This window comes from Phoca vitulina, unplaced genomic scaffold, assembly GCF_004348235.1.
Source record: "Phoca vitulina isolate PV1807 unplaced genomic scaffold, GSC_HSeal_1.0 scaffold3, whole genome shotgun sequence".
Classification (NCBI taxonomy): Eukaryota; Metazoa; Chordata; class Mammalia; order Carnivora; family Phocidae; genus Phoca; species Phoca vitulina.
The window spans coordinates 39,760,089-39,785,879 of NW_022589706.1; the positions used below are offsets into that span (position 1 = coordinate 39,760,089).

Genomic DNA, 25,791 nt, shown 5'->3' on the forward strand with positions numbered 1-25,791 from the left:
AGGAACACGGGTCAGGAACCCGCCCGTTTCTCTCCGCGGCCGGGCGCCCGGAGCGAGGCGCGTCCCCTTGGCAACCGGAGAAAGCGCGAGGAGGGCCCCAGAGCCGGGCTGCTTGGGCCGGGGCGGACCGGGGCGCGCCGGGGCGGGGCGGGGCGGGGCGTGGCCGCCCCCCAGCCCAAGCCGCTCGGGTCCGGCAGAAGACACACAGCGCGCCTGCGTCCCGCCTCGAGGATCGGCGCCGCGCGCAGCTGGAGCTTCTGGGCACCAATGGAGAACGAAGAATTTTCAGGCTCATCTGCGTTTACGGATGGGCATGGCGCGACAGAAGTATCCGCTCCCTCCGAAGCCTTTCAGAAGCCCTTAGTACTCAGGCTCCTCGACGTGCACAAGCTTGAGGGGCTTGAGGAGCCCGAGGAACCCGAGGAACCTCAGGAGCCGGAAGAAGCCAACAAGCAGAGCCAGAGAGACCAATGGAACGAGTTTGATGAGCCCCAGGAGACATCTGAACCCCATACGCCCTATGAGCCCCACGAACCCTATGAGCCCTACGAGCCTTATGAGCCCCACAAGCCCTATGAGCTCCACGAACCCCATGAGCCCCACAAAGCCTACGAGCCCCACGCACCCCGCAAGCCCCATAAGCTCCGCAAGCCCCGTAAACCCCAGGAGTCCCATGCTCCCCGAGAGCCCCACAAGCCCAGCGAAGCCGAGTTGCTTCCCAGAGCTGCCGCCGTGGTGATCTCCCCTTCTCTGATGACCAGGTTCCCGCTAAGGATTTCGCCATCTTCCCTGAGCGGTAGGTGTTGGGGCTCTTCCCAAGGCACTGAGCCACCCCGCCCTATCTGGAAACGGGGGGTCCGAATGTGAATATTTGCATGCAAGAGCTCACTTTCTTTTAATTTTTGTGTCATTTACCTGCTGCTTTGCAGTCATCTATCTTTGGACCGTATGTGACTCTGATGAGTAAATGAGACAAAGTGAATCTCTTCACTCTCTCCTCTCTTCACCTGATGACCTCCTAGCTATCCTTGATTATTCATTGTAACATCTTTTTGAAGCTCTTCTTCTTCTTTTTTTTTTTCTCTATAGTCATTGCATTTACTCTGGGTTACCACTTTGAACGGTACCTCTATTATAGCACCTAAGATGCTATCTCTTTCTCTGCATTAAAGGGAGGGATCCTTTGTCAGTGTTTGGCACATGGTGGCACTCAATAAATGCTAGCTATTACATTATTAAAGTTGTAGGAATAAAATACTCATTGAGCAGGAATTCAAAGTATACTTACTAAATGTTTACAGTCCTCACCAAGCCCATTACAGTGCTAATGGGTCTTGGGTATAAACATCCTTTGCTCTAACCACACTGGTTCACTTAATGACTTTTCACTGATGATCCCCCCCAAAACAATTCTTTGTCCACATTGGGCTTCCAGTCCCTCAGCTGACCACTTTTAATCTCGTGTTCTCCTTGGCTCCTCTTTATCAGCTTCCATTCTATGGTTTGTTAGTGGCTCACTTACATATTCCACCACCCTGTTGACTCTGGCTATCCACCATACTTCTCCAAGCAAAACCTCAACCCTGGTTAAACCTAACCATCCATCTTCTGCCTACACCTGAGCAGCTGACTCTTGCTGAACAAAATCACACAATCATATGGTTTCTTTTATTTCAATTTTATGAGCACACATCTTACTGGTTACTTGATACTTCCTAGTAAGCCCACTTTATTCATCTAGTAAGGTAGTTCTCCTAATCTCTGAGAAGATAACTGTCTTCTTTACTCTCCTCCAAATGTTACACTTTTGACCCCCAAACAGCTGAAGACTTTGTCTCACATTTTATTGAGCAAATAGAAACAGTCATGAGCTCTCTTCTTTTCTTTTTTAAAAATGTATTTATTTATTTATTTGACAGAGAGAGAGAGCACAAGCAGGGGGAGCAGCAGAGGGAGAGGGAGAAGCAGGCTCCCCACTGAGCAGGGAGCCCGATGCGGGGCTGGATCCCAGGACCCTGGGATCATGACCTGAGCTGAAGACAGACCCTTAACCAACTGAGCCACCCAGGCACCCCAAGCTCTCTTATTTTCTTACCACTAATCTATTGCCTTACCCAAATCTACACTTATGTATTCTTTTTACATATTTCAAAGAAGAATTGTGCCTTTTTCTGTGAAAAGCAAAATCCTCCACTTGTGCTTTGGGTTCTGCTCTTGGCTCCTGAAGAATTTTGTTCTTGCCATATTCCCCCCTCCTACAGAATTAATTTCTCCATCTCTAATGAATCAGTCCCAAGAATGCACACATATACTCTATAAGCATATACTCAAGAACCTTTCATCTTGAAAAAACCCTTGACCCCATGTCTTCAACATGGAATCTACCAAATTACCAGCATCTGTACATATATTCTTTGCCTTTTCTCCTGTTAATAATGGACGAACTGTCTTTTTTCCTATTAAAGGCCATTCTCTCAACCTGTATGTTAGATACCATCCTATCTAACTTTAAACTCTTTCCTCCTAAAATTAGCCCCTCTCTCTCCTGCATCATTTTATTTTCTCTACTGGGTCATTCAGCACCTGAACATGAAGCAATAATTCCCATCTTAAAAACAAAACAAAACAAAAAACCCTCCCTTAATCCCATGTACCACTCCTATTTCTCTGCTCCTCCTTAGAGAAAAATTCCTCAAAACAGTTGTTATTATCTCCATATCCTCACTTCTCATTCTCTTAAGAACCCACTTTAACATTCATCTCCTCTACTTGGTTGAAGTGCTCTTGTTGAGGTCATAATGATCTCTGCCTTGCCAAAATCAATGGTTAATTCTTCATTCTCATCTTACTCATTTAACACATTCACTTCCTCTTTCTTGGAAGCCCTTCTTTACTTGCCTTCATTGTCCTCCTGTCTTTAATTGTTCCTGACTCAGTTTTCTTTTGAGTCAGGAACTTCTCTTCCCAGCCTCTAGGTTGAAGTGAGTGATGGCTTTTCTCAGATTCTTTAGAACTTTCCTTGTTCCCTAGGCGATGTCATCACTTCCATGGCTTTAATTGTATGCTGGTAACTTCTCAAATTTTTCCCTTGAGTTCCAGAGTTTTATAACCGGTTGTCTATTTAATATCCCTACTTGAGTATCTAGTAGGCATGTAAAATTAAATGTGTCCATAACTGAACTCTTACTTCCACACCCAAACTTGCTCTTCCTTCACTGTTCCTCATTTCAGCAAATGGTACCACCACTCATTCATCTAGGTGCTAGGATCAAAAACCTTGTAGTCATTCTTGACACCTGTTTTCCTCTTACACTCAGCCTCCAAACCATCAGCAAACCTCAATTTTGAGATATATCATGACTGAGCACTTATTAACATCTAAAGCTTCATCATCTTTTTAAGCCACTATCATCTCTTGCTTGATCCACTATAATGGTTTTCTGCTTGCTCTTGCTTCCACTCTTGCCCCATTCCTCCTCCCACTCCAGTTTATTGTTCATACAGTGGTCATGGGTCTTAGAACATAAATTATATGCAACTCTCCAGAGGGGGTTCTCATCTCATATAGTTTGTAATCTAAAGTCCTTAGCAGGCCTGCAAGGCCCCACATGATCCCCATCCAGATATCTCACCATCTCCCCACCATCTCTGCTCTCCGACCACGTGGGCCTCCTTGCTCCCACCTCACAGTCATTTCATTTGACTTTTCCTCTGCCAGGACACCCTTCCCTCAAGTATATGTCACCTTATAAAGATATACCAGATCACTCTGTCAAAAAGAACACTTTCGGGGCGCCTGGGTGGCTCAGTTGGTTAAGCGACTGCCTTCGGCTCAGGTCATGATCCTGGAGTCCCGGGATCGAGTCCCGCATCGGGCTCCCTGCTCGGCAGGGAGCCTGCTTCTCCCTCTGACCCTCCCCCCTCTCATGCTCTCTGTCTCTCATTCTCTCTCTCAAATAAATAAATAAAATCTTTAAAAAAAAAAAAAAAAAAAAAAAGAACACTTTCTAGCCTGCTCATTTTCTTTAAAGTACTTGTCTTATTGACTGTACAATATTATGTGTCTATTTGTTTACTGTTTATATTAAGCTCCCAGAGGGCAAAACCTTTCTTTTCCACTGTTTCATCCTCAGTGCCTCAAGCAGTGCCTGGAACAAGTTAGGACTTAGCAATTATTGTTGAATGAAAGATTTCTTCATTCAGCCTCTGTTACCCAGTCCAGTGGTTCCTTCTCTATCCTTAGGGTTGTTAAGAAAATTAATTGAGTTAATACCTGTAAAGCATTTAGAGCAGATTGTGGTACTGGTAAGTGCTTAGTAGATGTTAGCCATTATTAGTAGTGGTGTTAGTATTTTTATCTTATTTGACCTCTGGGCAGCATTTAATACAACTGACCACTCCCTTCTTGAAATATATACCTCTTAGTCTTGGCCTCTGTGACACCATAGTCCCCCAGTTTATCACCTATGTGACTGCTTGCTTCTTGGGCTCATTTGCTGAGCCCTCCCTATTTTCCTGAACTCTAAAGAGCTCCATCCTGACCCCTTTTCTTTTTTTTTTTTTTCACTTTTCCCTCCCAGGCTGTCTTATGTACACTTACGGCTTTAAATAGCATGTCTATACTGCTGCCTCCTACATTTATATATTCCAGCTCTACTCTCTTTCCTGAGTCCCACACTCATGTATTCAAACTGCCTACTGGACATCTCCATTTGGATATATCATAGGTATCGCAAAAATAATATACTTTGAAATAGAAGTCTTGATTTCTCTCCCAATCTTGTTCCTCCCTCACTCCTCCAACTGAACGCTTTCAGAAAATGGCAAATAGATTGCAGAGGAAACAAGGGTAGACTTGGAGACTACTCGAGAGGCTCATCTAGAAATCCAGGTGAGAAATGGCCATAATTGGGATGAGGGTGTACCAATGGAAGTGAATGAATTCAAGAAATAGAAAAACTAGCAACTTGCATTGGATGCATTTGATTTGAAGGTGAAGGAAGAGGAGTCAGGGAGAAATAGTAGATTTTTTTTTTGGCTTGATCAAACTCAATGCTATCTTATAAAGTAAGGATGCCACCCTTACTATATAATCCTGCTTGTGGCTTCCCATTGCTCTTAGGATAAGCCAAACCTTTGCAGGGGTCTCTAGAGTTCTGTGGCCCTCTGACCTCACTGCCTTCCACTCCTTCCTGCTTACTCTGCCCCAGTCACATTGACTTCTTTTTTGTTCTCTAAAAGGCCAATCCCATACTTGCCCCTGCTTCAGAATCTGTATTTGTGGTTTCCTCTCCCTAGATGCTTATTATTTTTACAGGAGTGTCTCATGATTAATTCCTATTCAGGTCCCAGTCCACATTTTTCTTTTCTTTTTTCTTTTTAATTAATTAATTTATTTATCTTCCAAGTTTTTATTTAAACTCCAGTTATGGGGAGCCTGGCTGGCTCAGTTGGTGGAGCGTGTGACTCTTGATCTCTGGGTTGTGAGTTTGAGCCCCATATTGGGTATAGCAATTACTTAAAAAAATCTTTTTTAGTCTTTAACAAAAATAAATTCCGGTTAGTTAACATACAGTGTAATATTAGTTTCAGGTGTAGAATTTAGTGATTTGCCACTTACATACAACACCAGGAGCTCATCACAACAAGTGCACTCCTTAATTCCCATCACCTATTTAACCCATCCCCGCCCCCCCCCACCTCCCCTCTGGTAACCAGCAGTTTGTTCTCTATAGTTAAGAGTCTGTTTTATGGTTTTTCTCTCTCTCCCCACCCCATGTTCATCTGTTTTGTTTCTCAAATTCTGCATATGAGTGAAATCATATGTTACTGGTCTTTCTCTGCCAGTCCAAATTTTAAAAGGTGGGAAAGCCTAACTCTTAGGGGGCCTTCCCTGTCCATGATGCCTAAAGTAACCCCCTCATAAGTAGCTTGATGATGAGACTCTCTCTCAAAAGTTCTCAGACTCTGCTTTAGAAAATACTACTTTAAAATTTCCTATCTTATCAATTTGTTTTCTAGATTTTAGATTTTCCTTGTTAAAAATCCTATCTTTACATTAATTCCCTTAGTAAAGCTTAATAAGCATCCAGCATATTTATACAATATTTACATAAAATAGTGTAAATATTAGGAAATATTTAGTCAGCATGTCACCATGCTTCTGTTCACTCAATAAGATCCCTTCATCCAACAAACATTTGCTGAGCATCTACCAAGGCACTCTTTGTGTCCTGTGGGGCTGTAAAGATGACTGACACATGGCGGTTTGGTTGGGTGCATATTTTTTTTTTTAAGATTTTATTTATTTGCGAGAGAGAGAATGAGAGACAGAGAGCATGAGAGGGAGGAGGGTCAGAGGGAGAAGCAGACTCCCTGCTGAGCAGGGAGCCCAATGTGGGACTCGATCCCGGGACTCCAGGATCATGACCTGAGCTGAAGGCAGTCGCCCAACCAACTGAGCCACCCAGGCACCCTGGGTGCATATTTTTAAAAGTTATATTATAGAATAGGGCCCATAATCTATCACCTTACCAATGTATTATCATCTAATCATCAGTGTCCTTGTTAAAATTTATTGAGCACTTACTATGTTCAGGGTGTAGACACTGAGCCATAGATGAGTAAGACAAGGTTTCCATCCTTGAAGGACTGTCAGTGTGGTTGGGGAGGCTGAACACATCCATAACAATAACACATCCACATAACATACAAAGTAAAGTGGATTGGAGTATCCCACAGCACAACCACTTCATTTTCCTGAGTTGAATGGCACTACTAACTAACCTCTATTTTTAATGGAGAAGAAAGACTCAGAAAAAAATAGGACCAAAGTATTCATTTAAGGTACTTACCTAAAATAGGCTGAAATAGAGATTAAATATTTAATCTCAAGTATACAGAACTAAGAGTACTTCATTTGGATTTTATGTATGTATGTATGTATTTATGTAAGCTCTGTGCCCAGCATAGAGCCCAATGTGGGGATTGAACTCCCGACTCTTACTTAGATCAAGATCTGAGCTGAGATCAAGAGTTGGATGAGCTTAACTGACCAAGCCACCCAGGCGCCCCTTAATTTGGATTTATAAGGGATTAGGGAAGTGGTTTATTTTTTTAATTTTTTTTTTAAAGATTTTATTTATTTGACAGAGAGAGAGTACTAGCAGGGGGAGAGGCAGGCAGAGGGAGAGGGAGAAGCAGGCTTCCCGCTGAGCAGGGAGCCCGATGCGGGGCTCGATCCCAGGACCCCGGGATCATGACCTGAGCCGAAGGCAGCCGCTAAACCGACTGAGCCACCCAGGCGCCCCAGTTTCCTCATTTTTTTAAAAAAAGCAGATGCCTCATGTTTTATGACATAGTTGTGCCACTGTGAGTTTAACAGCTCATTTGTTCCAGGATGTTGCTATTATTACAAGCAATGCTGTAATAGATAAACCTGTACATGATGTCGTTTAGTACACATCATACAGGTGTACCTGTAGAATAAATTTCCAGAAGTGGGATACTGGAGGGTTAACACATCTGGAACTTTGATTTAACAAAATGGCCTTCCATGGGAGGTGATGCATTTTGTACGCCCAATGAAAGTGGCAATGGAAGTGTCTGTTCTCTATAGTCTCACCATTGTAATGTGTGGTTGAACTTCTGGCTTTTTGAAAATCTCATTGATGCGGGCGCCTGGGTAGCTCAGTCGGTTAAGCGGCTGCCTTCAGCTCAAGTCACGATCCCGGGGTCCTGGGATCCAGTCCCGCATTGGGCTCCCTGCTCAGCAGTGAACCTGCTTCTCTCTCTCCCTCTGCCCCACTTGTGCTCTCTCTCTCTCAAATAAATAAATAAAATCTTAAAAAAAAAAAAGAAAATCGAAATGATGAAAAACTAGTGTGTCAATTAAGTTTTAATTTGCATTTATCTTACTATCCGAACGACATTAAGCATTTTTTTGATATATATTTTTTCATGTCCTTTGTCTATTTTCTTTTGACTTGCTAGGTATTTTTCTTACTTATAAGGGGATTAGCCCTTTGGGGTATATATGACCTGTTTATTTCTGTTTGTTGGTGGTCTCCTTGTCTTTGCTTGTTTTTATTTCATTTTGTTTTGCCACAAAAATATTTTTATAGTAAAATTTATCAATCATTTCTTTTATGGCTTCTGTTTGGAATCATAATTAGGCCTTCTTCCACTTCTAGGTTATGAAGGAATTACCCATGTATTTTCTTTTATAATCTTTTTTTTTTTAAACATTTAAATCTTTGACCCATTCAGAATTTATCCTGGGGTTTGGTGTGAGTTATGGATCCAGCTTTCTTAGCAGCTGCCCAAGTTACCAGTGCTGTCTTCACATAGATGAAATCGGGTAAAAATGAACATGAAAAATAGATTTGAAATTTGAGAAAAAGGGTCACAAAAGTATAGTTATGAGAGGAGGCACAGCTTAATAGCTTGAGGATGTAATAGTTTTGAGCTCTAGTTTGCGCAGAAGTCTCTGGTTTCTGTTGTTGTTGTCATTTAACTAGATGGAAGGACTTGCCCTTTTTCTGCCTCTGCTTTCTTAATCTCAAGCAAAAACCCTTCCCCACGCTCTCCTATCTCTTGCTTGATGACCCTGAGCTAAGGCACTGGGAAGCACAGTGTTCAGGAGCCGTGCCTAGGAGAAGAGCAAGAAGAATGAACAGTAGTGACGGATCACATAGCTTATTACATCATATCAAAGAACATCCCACTGTTTGTTTACATTGTCATACCCCATATAGAAGTGGACTGCTTTACGACCAATCTCTAAAACAATAGTGCACGTAAAACAAGCACAAATTTTACTTCAAAAAGCCTTGAAAACTAAAGTAGACCTTACTGAAGTATCTTACAGGCAACTCTACAATCGAACATAAAGTGCAACCTGCTAAAAATGTTCTTGAGGCATCACTCTTCCCAAGTCCCAATCCTCATGACAGCGAATCTCCAAAAATACCTCTCCTATTTCTCTCTAGTTCTAGCTTGCCTCTCTCTTACCCTCTCTTCCTGTGCCCCCTAGATCTATTCTGAGAGGTGCTCCCTGCCTTTTCTTTGTAGGTCAGTCGTATCCCATTCAGTACAACCCAGGACTAGAGGCTGAACATCTCAAACGTGGGCTCCTTAGGAGGCAGGGTAGAGGGCAAAGTGGAGAACAGTTATACTTAGACATTTCATCCTTATATGTTACAAAATGCTTTACTTGAGTTTACAGTGGGACTCACAGTGAACAAATGCCTCACTGCTGCCATCCAGGAAGAACAGGTTTAATCAGGCTCTCTCCCAGCAGATGGCAGCCTTCTCCATCAAATGGCCTGGATCATTGCATTTTTTAGCTATAGGGGGCAACGTGAGTGATGTGGTTTGTGTGCTACAGAATAAAATACAGACATTTAAAGGGCCTACTGCAGCCATAATGTTCTGATTATCTCTTAGAGGGAGCTGGTGTTCATCATTTTGCTCAAAATCCTTTAGGGACTTACTTCTGGTAGCCTTTAAATAAAAGCCAGACTCCTGCAGGGCTCACTGGGATCTGGCCCAACCACAAATCCTACTGTCCTCTCTTGCTCCCTTCCCTCCAGCCACCCTGCAACCGTCTTCCTGTGCCTTTTGCTTGATTTCACCTCAGGACCTTTACACTTGCTGTCTCCTCTGTCTGAAATGCTTTTCCTCTCTCTCTTGGTTAGAGCCAGGATTTGGTTTTAGCCTGTCTGATTCCAGAGCCAGGAGTCTTACCCATTAAATAATATTGTGGCAGAGCCCAAACTTATCTGCTTCAAAAAATACCAGTACCTGTGTTCCACCTCCAAAGACTGTGGATTTAATTGGTCTAGGGTGTGACCTGGGCTCCACAATTTTTAAAAGAGCCCCAAGTGATCTTTAATGTGCAGACAAGTTTGGAAACCATTGTGATAGTTCTTTGCTTGGGACATTAGCTAATAATAGCTGCCTGAGAGCTATTCTATCCCACCAATTGCTAAGATAACATCAAAAGTATTTCTAAAATAAAGAGTGCAAGGGGTGCCTGGGTGGCTCAGTCCGTTAAGCATCCAACTCTTGATTTCGGCTCAGGTCATGATCTCAGAGGCAAGAGATTGAGCCCTTCATCAGACTCCCGCTCTGGGCGTGGGCCTCCGAAGATTCTCTCTCCCCCTCTCCCTCTGCTCCTCTCTCTCTCTCCCTCTCTTAAAAAAAAAAAAAAAAAGGAGAGAGTGCAACCTCTACCTGTGGGAGAAACTACCATGAAAGGGCAATAGGAAAAGTGTTATTCATTCATATTATCAGTATTTGTAGAAGGGTTTTTAGGATTGATTCAGTGTTATACTGACTTTCTGACCTGTGTATATAAAGCTGGGAACCAAGCTTGGTGATACACAGAAAAGCCACAAAACAAGTGTTGCATCTGTGATGGGTGACAGCATGACTGGGCACAAGGGGCGTATTTGTAGACTACTCTCCCCTTTTCCTTAGGTCTGAGTCAGTTTAGCCTTAAAAAGTAGAGTAATAGATGGGGCACCTGGGTGGCTCAGTTGGTTGGGCATCTGACTTTTGATTTCAGTCCAGGTCATGATCGTAGGGTCTTGAGATTGGGCTCCGCATCAGGTTCCACCCTCAGCGGGGAGTCTGCTCCTCTCTCTCTCTCCCCCTCTCCCTTGACCCTCCCCTGCCCATGATCTCTCTCTCTCTCTCTAAAACAAATAAATAAATATTTTTTTAAAAAAAGTAGAGTAATAGAAAATATCCCGATTCAAAAATTCCATTTACTATTTTTTTTTAAGTTTGTAACCTATCTCCTACTATGCTGTAAACTCCTTGAGAGGTGAACTTACCTTACTTATTTTTGTTCTCTCCACACTGGCACCATGCTGCTCATAGTAGAAACCCAATCAGTACTGGGTTGCTGTGTTTCCTGCAGTGCTCGCACATTGATACACTAAAATTGTAACTAATAATTCTGATCACCACTCACCTACTCTATGCAGGGTACTTTACATATATGTCACTAATCTTTATACAGGCATACCTATTACCCTCCTATCTGAGAAGGGAAACTGAGTCTCAGAGAAGTTAAGCAGTTTGCCCAAGGTTGTACGGCTGAGTAACAGAACGGGGGTTTGAGCTATATCTGTCTGATGCCAGAACACACCCACTTTCCTTTACCCAAAATACTTCAGAGGGTAGGCAGTGGTACTTCAGAACTCTCAGATGTGATTAAAAACTCCCAAGAAAAAACCGTCTGGAACAAACTGTCCTAATGAGGCCTATTATAGTAGGCCTTTGCATAACTTAGCCTGTATGATCTCCTACATTTTCCCACATTTAGCAAAGAACTAAACATGATTTTTTTTTTTTTTTTCCCAAAGTGGGCTCCATGCCGGGCCCGGTGAAGGGCCTTAACTCACGATCTTGAGATCAAGACCAGCCAAGAACAAGAGTCAGACACCTAACTGACTGAGCCACCCAGGCACCCCAAAACATGATTTCTTTTAAAGATTTTATTTATTTATTTGACAGAGAGAGAGAGTATGAGCAGGGGAAGGGGCAGAGAGAGAGGGAGAAGCAGACTTCCTGCTGAGTGGGGAGCCCAATGCAGGGCTGGATCCCAGGACCCCAAGATCATGACCTGAGCCGAAGTCAGACACTCAACTAGCTGAGCCACCCAGGTGCCCCTGAACCATGATTTTTAATTTGCTTAACCATTTCTTCTGTTTTGGATGTTTCAGGTGTATCCAATTTTCCACTGATACCACAATGAACATTTTTGTGCATACATTTTTGCTATGCTTGGAATAATTTCTTTAGGGTACATTTCTTTTTTTTTAAGATTTTATTTTATTTATTTGAGAGAGTGAGCGAGAGAGAGAGAGAGCACAAGCTGAGGGAGAGACAGAGGGAGAGAGAGAAGCAGGTTCCCCACTGATCAGGGAGCCCGATTTAGGGCTCGATCCCAGGACCTTGGGATCATGACCTGAGCCAAAGGCAGATGCTTAACCGACTGATCCACCCAGGCACCCCTTTAGGGTACATTTCTACAGGTAGAATTAGATTAAGGAATTTGACTTATACTGCCAAATTATTTTTCATAAAGTATACTAGTTTAGGTTTCCACAGCAGTACAAAAGAGTATTCATCTCATCTTACCCATCTAGTCTCATTATCCTCTGCAAAATTTCTTTTTTGCTAATTTTATAGTTTACAAAAAATCTCATTCTTTACATGTTTTGATTACAAGCAAGCATGAATTTTTTCTTTTGTTTATATGTCTTTATATGTGTGTCTTCATATATGAATTCAGTTTCTGTCCTTTGTCCATTCAACTTTTGACACATACCTTGGTGTTTTTCTTATTCATCTATACTTTTATAATCTTCAGGTATTAAGACTATTAACCCTTTGTCATATTTGTTGCCAAATATTTTCATTTACTCTTCAAGTTTTAATTTTTGGCACATAGAAATTTTAAGTTTTAAGAAGTTTTAATCTATATTATTCCTGTATATCTCTTGTCACCTTTAACTTAGATTAAAATCTAGTGAGTAAGTAGGTATTCTCTTATTTTTGCTCTAATTCAATTAAATATTTAACTCCTTGCTTTACCTGTGATTTATTTTGGTACATGGTGTGACATACTTAATTTTGCAATTCCCCTAGGTGGTTATTTTTCACAGTCTCTTTTTCTATTGATTTGTGACTCTATGTTTATAGTATCTTTGATTCTTATTGAATCTAATGTTTGCTTTTACTTTTCTTTTCGTAGATCCTGGTCCCTGTGGCATTGCAAGAAAATGGTAAGACTGTAGGTATAATACTATTCTCCCAGACTAACTAGCTGATGGGAAAGACTCAATCTGGGGCATCTGAAGGAAAAACCTATCATGGGGGTTCCTTTGCTTTTTCTTGGCCATAAGTCCATTTTCTAATGACAGTTCCTGTGTAAAAAGGAAATGAGAGATAAAGTGATTAAGAAGTGAGATGGGGAAAGAAGATTAAGATGTAGGAGAACTCTCCTTAGATTCACTTAGTGTTTTACTTGTTTGCTAAATACTAGGTGTATGTTACATGCCAGGTCTGAACCTTTAAGGGACTTGGGATGCTGCATTGACAATCTCATGTCACAGATTTTTTGAAGCTCCAGGTCAATATATCCCAATCTCTCCTCGTCTCTATTTCAAGTACGGTAGCTAATGAAATTTCAAGAAAGTGCTCTCTATGGAAAAAAGAAAGTGTGTACATACAGTACACAAAACAGATGCCCCCTGAAAATTGATGCTTACTCTTTCTTTGGCTAAGATGGAGTTAGAAGAGGTAACAGAGGAGAATCATTAAAGAGAAATACCAAAGATGAATATCAATGGTTCATATAGATGAGAAGTAAATAATAATATTTGTATCCATTCTTTGAAAATGGATTAAATCATTCATATTTATTGTTAAGTAAATAATAATAATTTTATTTGTATCCATTCTTTGAATAAATGGATTAAATCATTCATATTTATTGTTATTATTTAACATTTACATTTATTGTTATTATTTAGAGTTTTTGGATTTTTTTTTAATTTTCCCTATCCTTGAGATAGGGAGAGATCTCTCTCTCTTTTTTAAGATTTATTTATTTGAGAGAGAGAGAGAGAGTGGGGGCACAGGGAGGGGGGAAGGGGTAGTGGGAGAGGGAGAAGCAGACTCCCTGCTGAGCTCGGAGCCCCATGAGGGGCTTGATCCCATGAACTGAGCCAAAACCAAGAATCCGATGCTCAACTGACTGAGCCACCCAGGCATCCCTAGAGTTTTTTGGATTTCTTATTTGCTATGCTTTCTAGTTTGTTTGTTTTTTCCTCTCAATTCTTTTAGGCAATAAATAGTACCACCTTATCTTTATGTAATGCTTTGCAGTTAAAAAAATTTCTTTTTTCTCACAAGAATCCTGAGAAGTTGATAGGGCAGATATAATCAACTAGATTTTACTGAGGGAAAATGAAATTCAGAGTGTTTTTTAAAAAAATATTTTTTCGGGGCGCCTGGGTGGCTCAGTCGTTAAGCATCTGCCTTCGGCTCAGGTCATGATCCCAGGGTCCTGGGATCGAGCCCCGCATCGGGCTCCCTCTCCCACTCCCCCTGCTTGTGTTCCCTCTCTTGCTGTGTCTCTCTCTGTCAAATATATAAAATCTTTTAAAAAATTAAAAAATATTTTTTCTCTTATTGTTATACCACTTCTTGCTCTTGTTTGAGTGGTTAATTTGGCTTGATTCTATGAGGAAGCTATGCTATCTTTATTATTTATCCCTGTCCCTGTTGTCTAAAAAAATTTAAAGGAATATGCTGTGCCTGATTGTTATGAAAGAAAATATTTTCTGAATATAAACAACATAGTTAAATGTAAAAGAGCATTTTGACTGAAGGAGAGACTTGTTTGTATTACCACAAAAGTTCAGACCTGCAATCATTTCCATAATTATTGCTATATAAAGGTATATTTATTGTTCTAAAGGATTTCAAAAACTTTCTGAGCTATTGACAAACTATAGGAGACTAATAATCAATGAAGACATGGGACAGCAGTGTAATCCTCATTAAAAAAAAAAAATCTACTTTCAAGAGTGAAAATCCTTCAACCACATTCTTTTGTTTCTGCCCAGGACCCTGACTACACATTGTGAGGTAATGCCAGGTGTGGAAGAAGGGGGAAGCCTGTGTTAAGATGAAGAGACAGGTGGAGATGTAGTTGTGGTGACATAATAACACAAGAAGTGAATGAAGAGGATAGGTGTTAGACCTCCACACAAAATTAGCAAATGTTAATGAGATTATTTCCAGGTGAAGTAACAACTCAACGTGTCTACAGGAATAAACTAGGAAACTGTCATTGGTCTATAAAATGATACATTAAAAAAACATTATTTAGCTAGTGGAGAAAAGGTAGTGAGGGAAATCTTGGCTTGGAAGTGATGACAGAAGCCAGAAGCTCACTTGTTTTAAAAGATTAATGTATATAAGATGTTTTGTCGGCAACTCTGGCTTTCTTTTCTCTCCACTTAGCCATCCTCCCTGGAAAGTTGGCTCATGTGGTGCTTACATGATGAAGCCCTTCCTCTGTTGAATAAGGATGTAGATTTTTTCTTTTTTCTTTTTTTTGCCAAGGACAGTATCTTCATCGTTTCTAGATATTAACAGGCATGACTTGGGGGTTGCATCATATCAATTACGTAGCTGATCCCAAACATTTTACCACCAAAAAATATTTTGGTTATCTCTACCCACAACCACAATTTCATGTTTTGAAAGATTTTTGTTGTTGTTTACAAAACAAACTACATTTATTAATTTTTTTAAAATTAAGGGCATATAGTCAGAGCCTCCTATCAGCAGGAAGTAACATGGAGATGATATAATTCAGAAACCTCTGGAAGCCTCTCCAGCCTGACTGTGGATGGTGTAGGATGCCATTTGATATTTTGAAATATTCTAAAGGTTGTGGACTTCCATTATTATCTTCATAGGTCCTTAAGGATTTGAGAACTTCGGACTGGGAACTCGTGAATTAAGCAGCAGAGTTCTGAGGGACAAAGTGCAGATAGGTTAACTGCAGTAGCAAAGGGGGAAATTAGAAGAGTCCAGAGTATTAGACATTAGGGAAAAAAGAGGGTGGAGGTGAGGTACCATTCTTACTAACTTTAAACCTGTATTTTGTCTAGAAACCTATTCAAGTGATACAGGTTTGCTGATAGTTCCATGATTTTCCCTTATAAGGCACTTAAACTAAGCTTATATTTTCTTTATTTTTTAAAGATTTATTTATTTTAGAGAGAGCACGTGCCTGTGCAAACCCGCGCACGCGTGTTGGTCGGGGGGCAAAGGGAGAGAATCTTGAAGCAGATTCCCCAGAACATGGAGCCTGATGCAGAGCTCGGTCTCTTGACCCATGAGATCATGACCTGAGCCAAAACCAAGAGTTAGGCGCTCAACCAACTGAGCCACCCAGGTGCCCCTAAGTTTGTATTTTAAACCATTAAATACCAATTCAATTCAAGTCAATTAGCATTTGCTGAGCATTGACTATATACAAAGTGTCATACCAGGTGTTGTGGGTGGGAAAGGAAAAAGGAGCTAACATTTATTGACTACTCACTCCATGGTTAGAAGTTGCTAGGCATGCAGCCCTTTGAGATGGACATATTTATAGATGAGGCTAACCACACTGGCCTCCTGTTATTTTTCTGGGGCATGCTTCTACCCTAGGGCCTTTGCTCTTGCTAATTAACCGTTGGAATGGAAAGATCTTTCCTTGAAAAATCTGTATAGGTAGCCATTGTGCAAATATAACCTGATCAGTAATGCCTTCTTGGACCACCCTATTAAAAATTGTAACCCTTTCCCCACCTCAGAGAGTTAAGTAACTTGCCCAAATATACGGAAATGACACTTCATTTTAAAATAATAAAAACCCAGGATCTCCAGTGTGGGTGCTGGAATAATAATTTCTTAGATGATGGGGCGCCTGGGTGGCTCAGTCGTTAAGCGTCTGCCTTCAGCTTAGGTCATGGTCCCAGGGTCCTGGGATCGAGCCCCGCATCGGGCTCCCTGCTCGGCAGGAGGCCTGCTTCTCCCTCTCCCACTCCCCCTGCTTGTGTTCCCTCTCTCGCTGTCTCTGTCTGTCAAATAAATAAATAAAATCTTTAAAAAAAAAAAAAAAAAAATTTCTTAGATGAGTAGAATTGTTGGCCCGGGTGTTCCATGTCCCCAGGATTGGTTGCTGCCAGCACCACACTGGCCTCAGGGGAACTGTCCCACTGTTAACCCTGTGGCCTGGTTTGTGTGCATAGAATCCCTACTTACGTTACCCCCCTTAGCCCACAGCTAAGGCAAGGTGTTAAAGGGCAAATAAATTTTAACTTAAAGGCTGAAGCAGCGCAAATGAATTAGACAGAGGAACATGGAAATAGGTAATCTGACTGAAGGATTTAATCCCCCTTGCCTCCTCCCACTTTTCTGAAAGGAGCTTCCTGAGGCATCAGTCACCATTTAATTAGGGAGGCCATGTCTTTCACAGAAGGATCTGCTTGCACTGTGTCAGGCCTGAATCCTACCTGACACCATGGCCAGGGCTTATTTTAAGACAAAAACCCCACTAAAAAAGAGAACTACAGGCCAATATCCCTGATGAACATGGATGCAAAAATTCTCAACAGAATACTAGCAAATGGAATGCAACAGTACATTAAAAGAATCATTCACCACAATCAAGGGAGATTTATTCCTGGGCTGCAGGAATATATAAAACTATATTATAAGGCTCAATATTCACAAATTAATCAATGTGATACACCATATTAATAAAAGAAGGGATAAGAACCATATGATCCTCTCAATAGATGCAGAAAAAGCATTTGACAAAATACAGCATTCCATTCTTGATAAAAACCCTCAACAAAGTAGGGATAGAGGGAACATACCTCAACATCATAAAGGCCATAAACAAAAAACCCACAGCTAATATCATCCTCAGTGGGGAAAAACAGAGCTTTTCCTCTACAGTCAGGAACAATATAGGGATGTCCTTTCTCACCACTGTTATTTAACATGGTACTGGAAGTCCTAGCCTCAGCAATCAGACAACAAAAAGAAAAGGCATCCAAATAAGCAAGGAAGAAGTCAGACTTTCACTATTTGCAGATGACATGATACTCTGTGTAGAAAACCCAAAAGACCACCAAAAATTGCTAGAATTAACATAAATTCAGCAAAGTCATAGGATATAAAATCAATGTACAGAAATCTGTTGCATTTCTTTACACCAATGATGAAGCAGCAGAAAGAGAAATCAAGGAATTAATCCCATTTACAATTGCACTAAAAACTAAGATACCTAGGAATAAACCTAACCAAACAGGTTAAAGATCTGTACTCTGAAAACTATAAAACACTCATGAAAGAAATTGAAGATGACTCAAAGAAATGGAAAAACATTTCATGCTCATGGATTGGAAGAACAAATATTGTTAAAATGTCTGTATTACCCAAAGCAATCTACACATTTAATGCAATCCCTATCAAAATACCACCAGCATTTTTCCTAGAGCTAGAACAAACAATACTAAAATATGTATGGAACCACAAAAGCCTCCAAATAGCCAAAGAAATCTTGAAAAACAAAAGCAAAGCTGGAGGCATCACAATTCCAGACTTCAAGTTATATTTATTACAAAGCTGTAGTGATCAAGACAGTATGGTACTGGCACAAAAACCGACACATAAATCAGTGGAACAGAATAGAGGGCCCAGAAATGGACCCACAACTATATGCTCAACTAATTTTCAACAAAGCAGGTAAGAATATCCAGTGGAAAAAAGACAGTCTCTTCAATAAATGGTGTTGGGAAAACAGGACAGCAACATGCAGAAGAATGAAACTGGACCACTTTCTTTACACCATACTCAAAAATAAATTCAAAATGGATGAAAGACCTAAATGTAAGACAGGAAACCATCAAAATCCTAGAGGATAGCACAGGCAGTAACCTCTTTGACATTGGCTGTAGCAACTTCTTACTAAATATATCTCCTGAGGGAAGGGAAACAAAAGGAAAAATAAGCTATTGGGACTTCATGAAGAGAAAAAGCTTCTGCACAGCAAAGGAAACAACAAAACTAAAAGGCAGCCACTTTTAGAATGGGAGAAAATATTTACAAATGACATATCTGATAAAGGGTTAGTATCTAAAATCTATAAGGAACTTATCAAACTCAACACCCAAAAACAAATAACCCAGTTTAAAAATGGACAGAAAACGTAGACATTTTTCCAAAGAAGACATCCAGATGGCCAACAGACACATGAAAAGATGCTCAGCATCACTCATCATCAGGGAAATACAAATCAAAACTACAATGTAGATATCACCTCATACCTGTCAGAATGGCTAAAATCAACAACAGAGAAACAACAGATGTTGGCAAGGATGCAGATAAAGGGGATCCCTCCTACACTCTTGGTGGGAATGCAAACTGGTCTTGCCACTCTGGAGAACAGTTTAGAGGTTCCTCAAAAAGTTAAAAATAGAACTACCCTATGATCCAGCAACTGCACTACTGGGCACAAAAATGCTGATTCAAAGGGATACATGCCCCTTGATGTTTACTGCAGCATTATCAACAATAGCCAAACTATGGAGAGAACCCAAATGTCCATTGACTGATGAATGGATAAAGAAGATGTGGAATAATGGAATATTACTCAGCCATCAAAAAGAATGAAATCTTGGGAGGAGAGTTAATATGAAGGAGTAATGGGGGGACCCTGAGCTTGCCTCATCCCTTGAACACAGCTAGATCAACATATTTTTTGAAAAAAGATTTTATTTATTTATTTGACAGACAGAGAGAGAGACAGTGAGAGAGGGAACACAAGCAGGGGGAGTGGGAGAGGGAGAAGCAGGCTTCCCGCCGAGCAGGGAGCCCGATGCGGGGCTCGATCCCAGGACCCTGAGATCATGACCTGAGCCGAAGGCAGTCGCTTAACCGACTGAGCCACCCAGGCGCCCCTAGATCAACATATTTTTGAACAACTAGGAAATTGATCTAAGGATTAAGAAAACAATCTGCACAATTAGAGGGAGAGAAGGTGGCAGATGCGAGATTCGGAGACGTGAATTGGGGGAGAGAAAAGCCACAGTGCCACAGAGGGAAGGGAACCCTTTTCTCAGAGAGAAGACAGGGAGAGAGGGGAAGAGAGAGCAGCAGGTGGGGTTTGCACAAGACATCATGGGGTGGGGATCCCCTGAGTCACACTGAGAGAGAATGTTCCCCTTCCTGGAGTACATTTGGAAGAGAGTATATTCTCTCTGCAAGGACAAAACACCGGCTGGGTGCCACTGAGTGGGTGTTCAACAGCAGGGGACAGAGGTGTGTGCAGAGGGCAGATAACCTGGCCGCAGCTTTTCCCTGTGCTTCACCATACACTCCAGACACCTGTGCGGCTGTGCACCTGCTTCTCTGGGACAGAGTGGTGCCAGGTGCGGGTGCGGCGCTGCGAGCCTCTTCTCTCGGGGAGGGGAGCAGGTCCGTGCCTTGCTGGGTCCTTTAAGATTTGGAGTTTTGAATCCCAGCCCCAGAGATAAAACACAGAACTGTGGTGCTGGGCATGCCAGCAGCCCAGGCACAGACAGGTTGAGGGTAGGGATCTGATGGAAACTTGAGACACAGGAGGGGAGATGATTTACTTTTCTGTGAGGGCCTCCTGAACAGCCATGGCTCGAATTCCCCTTACCTGGGGATGAGAGGACGGGAAGATGCCATCTTCCATAACACGCAAAAGACAGAAACTTAGACAAAATGACAAGACAGAGGAATTCTCCCCCCAAAAAGACAAGAAGAAATCACAGCCAGGGATTTGCTCAAAACAGATATAAGAAATATACCTGAACAAGAATTTAGGAAAACAGTGTAAGAATCCTAGCTGGGCTTGCAAGAAGCATAAAAGACACCAGAGAAACCCTGGCTGCAGAGATAAAAGACCTAAAAACTAGTAAGGTGAAATAAAAAATGCTGTAACTAAGATGCAAAACCGACGGGATGTAATCACAACACGGATGGAAAAAGCAGAGGATCCAATAGGTGATATAGAAGATAAAATTATGGAAAATGAAGCTGAAAAGAAGGAAAGAAAACTCTTAGATCATGAATATAGACTTAGGGAATTCCACAATTCTACAAAGTGCAATAATACCCATATCCTAGGAGTCCCAGAAGAAGGGTGGGAAAAAGGGGCAGAAGGTGTATTTGAACATATGTATTTGAACATAACTTCCCTAATCTGGGGAAGGAAACAGGCACTCAAGTCCAAGAGACACAGAGAACTCCCCTCAAAATCAACAAAAACAGGTCACCACCAAGACATATAGTGAAACTTGCAAAATATAAAAAGAATGAAATATTGCCATTTGCAATGATGTGGATGGAGCTAGAGATTATTGTGCTAAGCAAAATAAGTCAGAGAAAGACAAATACCATATGATTTCACTCATACGGGGAATTAAAACAAATGCACATGGAAAAAAGAGGCAAACCTTAAAGCAGACTCTTAACTATAGAGAACAAACTAAGGGTTGCTGGAGGGGAGGTGGGTAGAGGATGGGTTAAATGGATGATGGGTATTAAGGAGGGCACTGGTTGTGATGAGCACTGGGTGTTGTATGTAGGTGATAAGTCACTGAATTCTACACCTGAAACTGATATTACACTGTATGTTAACTAACTAGAATTTAAATAAAAACTTGAAACTGGAAAAAAAATTCTATTGTTCAGGCGAGTTTTAGGGAGAATGCTTTTCCTTTTTTATATAAAAGCACTTACCTCGAGTAATTTTCCTGACCTCTTGCCTTATTATTCCTTTGTTAGACTCTCCAGGGGGGTGGGAATGACTTCTGTTTGATGGAGTTGGGAGAGAGAACTGGCCCCTCCTGGGTCCTATTTCTTTGGGACCTTCCTGTCTATGGTGAATCATCTTTGTCATAGGCTTTCTGTCACATAGGAAACTTAGCCCCTGCAGGGGGAGGCTTGCAGTTTGGGGGGACAAGTTCAATTCAGGGATATCAGGAATCCACACTACTCTCTTCGACACCATTTCATCAATAATAGAGAAAGTATTTTATTCTATTTATCTGACTCCTGTACCTATTTTTCAGTTAGTTCCTAATTGTGGGCAAAAAAGGGTTGTTATTTATTGGGCCCTTCAAACTCCAAGCAAGTACATAAATAACTACCATATGAGCTGCAGTAACATACGTGGTGTATTAATCTGCAGAGGATAAGCAATGCTGCAGTAACAAATAAGATCCAAAACTCTCAATGACTTAATGCAATAGAAGTTTATTTCTCCCTCATGTCACAGTCCAGTGTGAGATGGCTGGCCTCTTCTGTCTTTTAGCCGTGCCATCTGGAATATGTGGCTTCCAGAGTTGCTACAACAGGGGAGGAGGGAAATGGAGCAGGCACACTAGCTCTTAAGCTCTTAGCTTGCCCTGGAATTAATACTCAACACTTCTACTGAAGTTAGACATAACTGTTCACATGGCTCTAAACAAGGGAGGGGCGCCTGGGTGGCTCAGTCGGTTAAGCTTCTGACTCTTGATTTCAGCTCAGGTCATGATCCCAAGGTCATGAGACCGAGCCCCATGTAGGGCTCCACACTGGGCGTGGAGCCTGCTTAGATTCTCTCTCTCCCTCTCCCTCTGCTTCTCCCCCCTCCCAATCTAAATAAATAAATAAATAAAAATAAAAAATTAAACAACTGAAGGGAGGCTTGGCAATGTGGAGGAACACATGGATACCTGGTGAGCACAAACTGTGTCTGCTTTAGGTAGGTTCAGAACAATCAGGGAAGGTTCAAAGGAGCAGAGTAGGGAAGAAAGGGGGTTGAGTAGTACTCAAGGCATATTTTGCCTATTTCATAGCTTTCTCAAAGCCAAATACTCTGTCTGAAATTTATCTATGCATCTCTTCAGAGTCCAGTGCCATCAGGCCATTTACAAATTAACTTAATATGAGAATGGAGAATTTTTCCCATGAAGTGTGCATTTTATCTGGGGTCTTCTGGAGATAATAAGCTCTTGGTTTTATTGCATATTTATTGTCTTTGTTTCACTATGTTCTATATTATTCATGACTTTAGGAGTGAGAATTTTGGGTCCACAATATTTTTGAATACTGTGAGCTTTCAGTACTCTTCAAATCACATCAAGTAGGACTTTGGGTTTTTCCCCTCAAGATGGGATTTGTTTGAGTAGGAGTTATCTAATATAACCATATTTAAATATGGCTAAGCATTCTCTCTGAATTAATCAGTTGGTATTTGTTAGTTTTTTTTCTAGGAAGAGAATCCAAGATCTTTCTAGGCCTAAAAGACAATGGGGAACCCCAGATAGGTAAGGCAACATTACAGTCTTGTTTGTGAGGATTGTGTTAACTTAAATAGGTAAGTAAGATTCTTACTTGCCCACTGACCTTGCATCCCAGGTTTATCCACTCTGTGGTCAACTGAATCCACTGAACCAATATTGTCCCCTCAGTTAAGTCAACACATGAAAGGCTAATCTTAAGTCAGTAGTTTTCAAATTAATCTGTAAATGGAATCACCTGGGCACCTATTAAAACACTGATACCTGGGCCCCATCCCCAGAAATCCTGATTTACTTGGTCTAGAGTCCAGCCTAGGCTTTGTGAGTGTTAGAAGCCCCCACATGATTCTAATAAGCAGACAGGTTTGAAAACCACTTCGAAGCTCTTGTGTCCATCCTTCGGGTTCACCTTTGCTGCTGCTAACGTACTGTCTGTAAGCCTCTGCTTAGAGCAAACCTGTTCTCTGGGTCTCCAGCCAGTAGGACCCACTGACCTCCCATCCTTCACCACACCTTTTCTTCTTTGGCTCCTGAGTAAAGCCTTAATTTTGTCCCTTTTTTCTGATATTCTATTGCTTAAAAAAAATAATAATACACTTTATTTGTAAAGCAGTTTTAGGTTTACAGAAAAATTGGCCAGAAGTACAGAGTTTCTGTATTACTACCACTCCTCTTGTTTCTCCCATTATTAACATCTTGTGTTTGTGTGGTACATTTATTATAATTGATGAAGAAATATTGACCCATTATTCACTAAAGTCTGTAGTTTACATTAGGGTTCACTTTTTGTGTTGTACACTTCTATAGATTTTGATAGATGCATGTCATGTATTCACCATTACAATATTTTTTTTAAAGATTTTATTTATTTATTACAGAGAGAGAGCATGGGGGCGGGGGGCTCAGAGGGAGAAGCAGACTCCCCGATGAGCAGAGAGCCCAATGCGGGACTTGATCCCAGGACCCTGGGATCATGACCTGAGCCGAAGGTGGACGCTTAATCGACTGAGCCACCCAGGTGCCCTCACCATTACAGTATTATGTAAAATAGTTTCCTTGCCCTAAAAATTACCTGTGCTCTACCTATTCATCCTTTTCCCTCTGTGCTCCCTTCTCCAAAACCCTGGCAACCACCAATCTTTTTACTATATCTATAGTTTTGCCTTTTCAAGAATGTCATATAGTTAAAATGATACAGTATATAACCTTTTTATATTGGTTTCTTTCACTTAGTAATATACATTTAAGGTTCTTCCATGTCTTTTCATTGCTTGGTAGCTCATTTCTTTTTAGCACTGACAAATATTCCATTGTCTGGTTGTACCGTAGTTTGCTTATCCAGTCATCTATTGAAGGATATATTGTTTGCTTCCGATTTTTGGCGATTATGAATAAAGATGCTATAAACATTGATGTGCAGGTTTTCATGTAGATAAAAGTTTTCAGTTCATTTGAGTAAACACCTAGGAATGCAATTTCTGGATTATATGGTAAGAATATGTTTAGCTTTGTAAGAAATTGCTAAACATCTTCTAAAGTGTCTAGCAATCCCACCATCAATGGATAAAATAGTTCCTGTTGTTCTACATCCCCACCAGCATTTGGTGTTTTGTATTTTAGCCATTCTAAAGGTGTATAGTGGTATCTCTCTCATTGTTTTAATTTGTAATTCTCTAATGACCTGATGCTGAGCATATTTCATATGCTGATTTACCATCTGCATATTTTCTTTGGTGAAGTGTGTGTTCAACACTTTTGTTCACTTTTTAATTGGGTGTTTGTTTTCTTATTGTTGAAATGTAAGTGTTCTTTGTATATTTTGAATACCAATCTTTTATCAGATGCTATAGACTGAATGTTTATGTTCCCCTAAAATTTATAAATTGAAAACCTAATCCCCAATGTGATGGTATTAAGAGGTAAGGCCTTTGGGAGGTATTAAATCATGAGGATGGAGCACCCGTGAATGGGATTAATGTCCTTATGAAAGAGACCTCAGAGAACTCCCTTGCTCCTTCAGCAATTTGGGAACACAGAAAAAGATGCCTGACTATGAACCAGAGAGCAGGTCCTCACCAGGCACTGAATCTGCTGATGCTTTGATCTTGGACTTCCAAACTCCTAGAATTGTGAGAAATTTCTGTTGTTTATAGGCCCCCCATCTATGTTATTGGTATTGTAACCTGAATTGCAGGTTACAATATTGTAAGATTGTCAAACATCAAATATGTGTCTTGCAAGTATTTTTTCCTAGTCGGTGGCTCATCTTTTCATTCTCTTAGCAGTGTCTTTTGCAGAGCAAAAGTTTTTAATCTGAATGAGGTTCAACTTATCAATTTTTCTCTTTCATGGATCATGCTTTGGTCATATTTAAAAATGAATTGCTAAATCTAAGGTCACCTAGATTTTCTCTTACGTTACTTTCTAGAAGTTTTATAGTTTTGTATTTTACATTTAGGTCTATGATACATTTCAAGTTAATTTTTGTGAAACGTGTCTCTAGATGTACTTTTTTGCACGTGGGTGTCCAGTTTTCTGACACCATTTGTTGAAAAGACTATCCTTTCTCTGTTGGATAACCTTCAATCCTTTGTCAAAGATCAGCTGACTGTATTTGTGTGGATCCATTTCTAGGATCTATATTTTCCCATTGATCTATTTGTCTATTCTTTCACTAATACTACTGTCTGATTACTATAGTGTTACAGTAAGTCTTGAAGTCAGCTAGTGGCAGTCCTCTGATTTTGTTCTTCTTTTTCAATATTGTGTTGTCTATTCTGGATCTTTTGCCTCTCCACACAAATTTTAGAATCAGTTTGTGAATGAATATCCACAAAGTAATTTGTTGGGATTTTGATTGAGATTGCACTGGATCTGTAGATCAAGT

General features: G+C 40.8%; 1 protein-coding gene across 1 annotated transcript in view; it reads left to right on the plus strand.

Moving 5' to 3' along the window:
- Positions 1 to 246: 246 nt before the first annotated feature.
- THEGL (theg spermatid protein like) overlaps positions 247 to 25,791 on the plus strand; it is a 51,928-nt gene continuing 26,383 nt past the window's right edge. Inside the window, exons 1-3 of the mRNA XM_032399328.1 lie at positions 247 to 796; positions 12,770 to 12,801; positions 22,852 to 22,931. Coding sequence (XP_032255219.1) covers positions 268 to 796; positions 12,770 to 12,801; positions 22,852 to 22,931 — 641 coding nt within the window. The 5' untranslated portion in view covers positions 247 to 267. The remainder of the gene's footprint in view (positions 797 to 12,769; positions 12,802 to 22,851; positions 22,932 to 25,791) is intronic.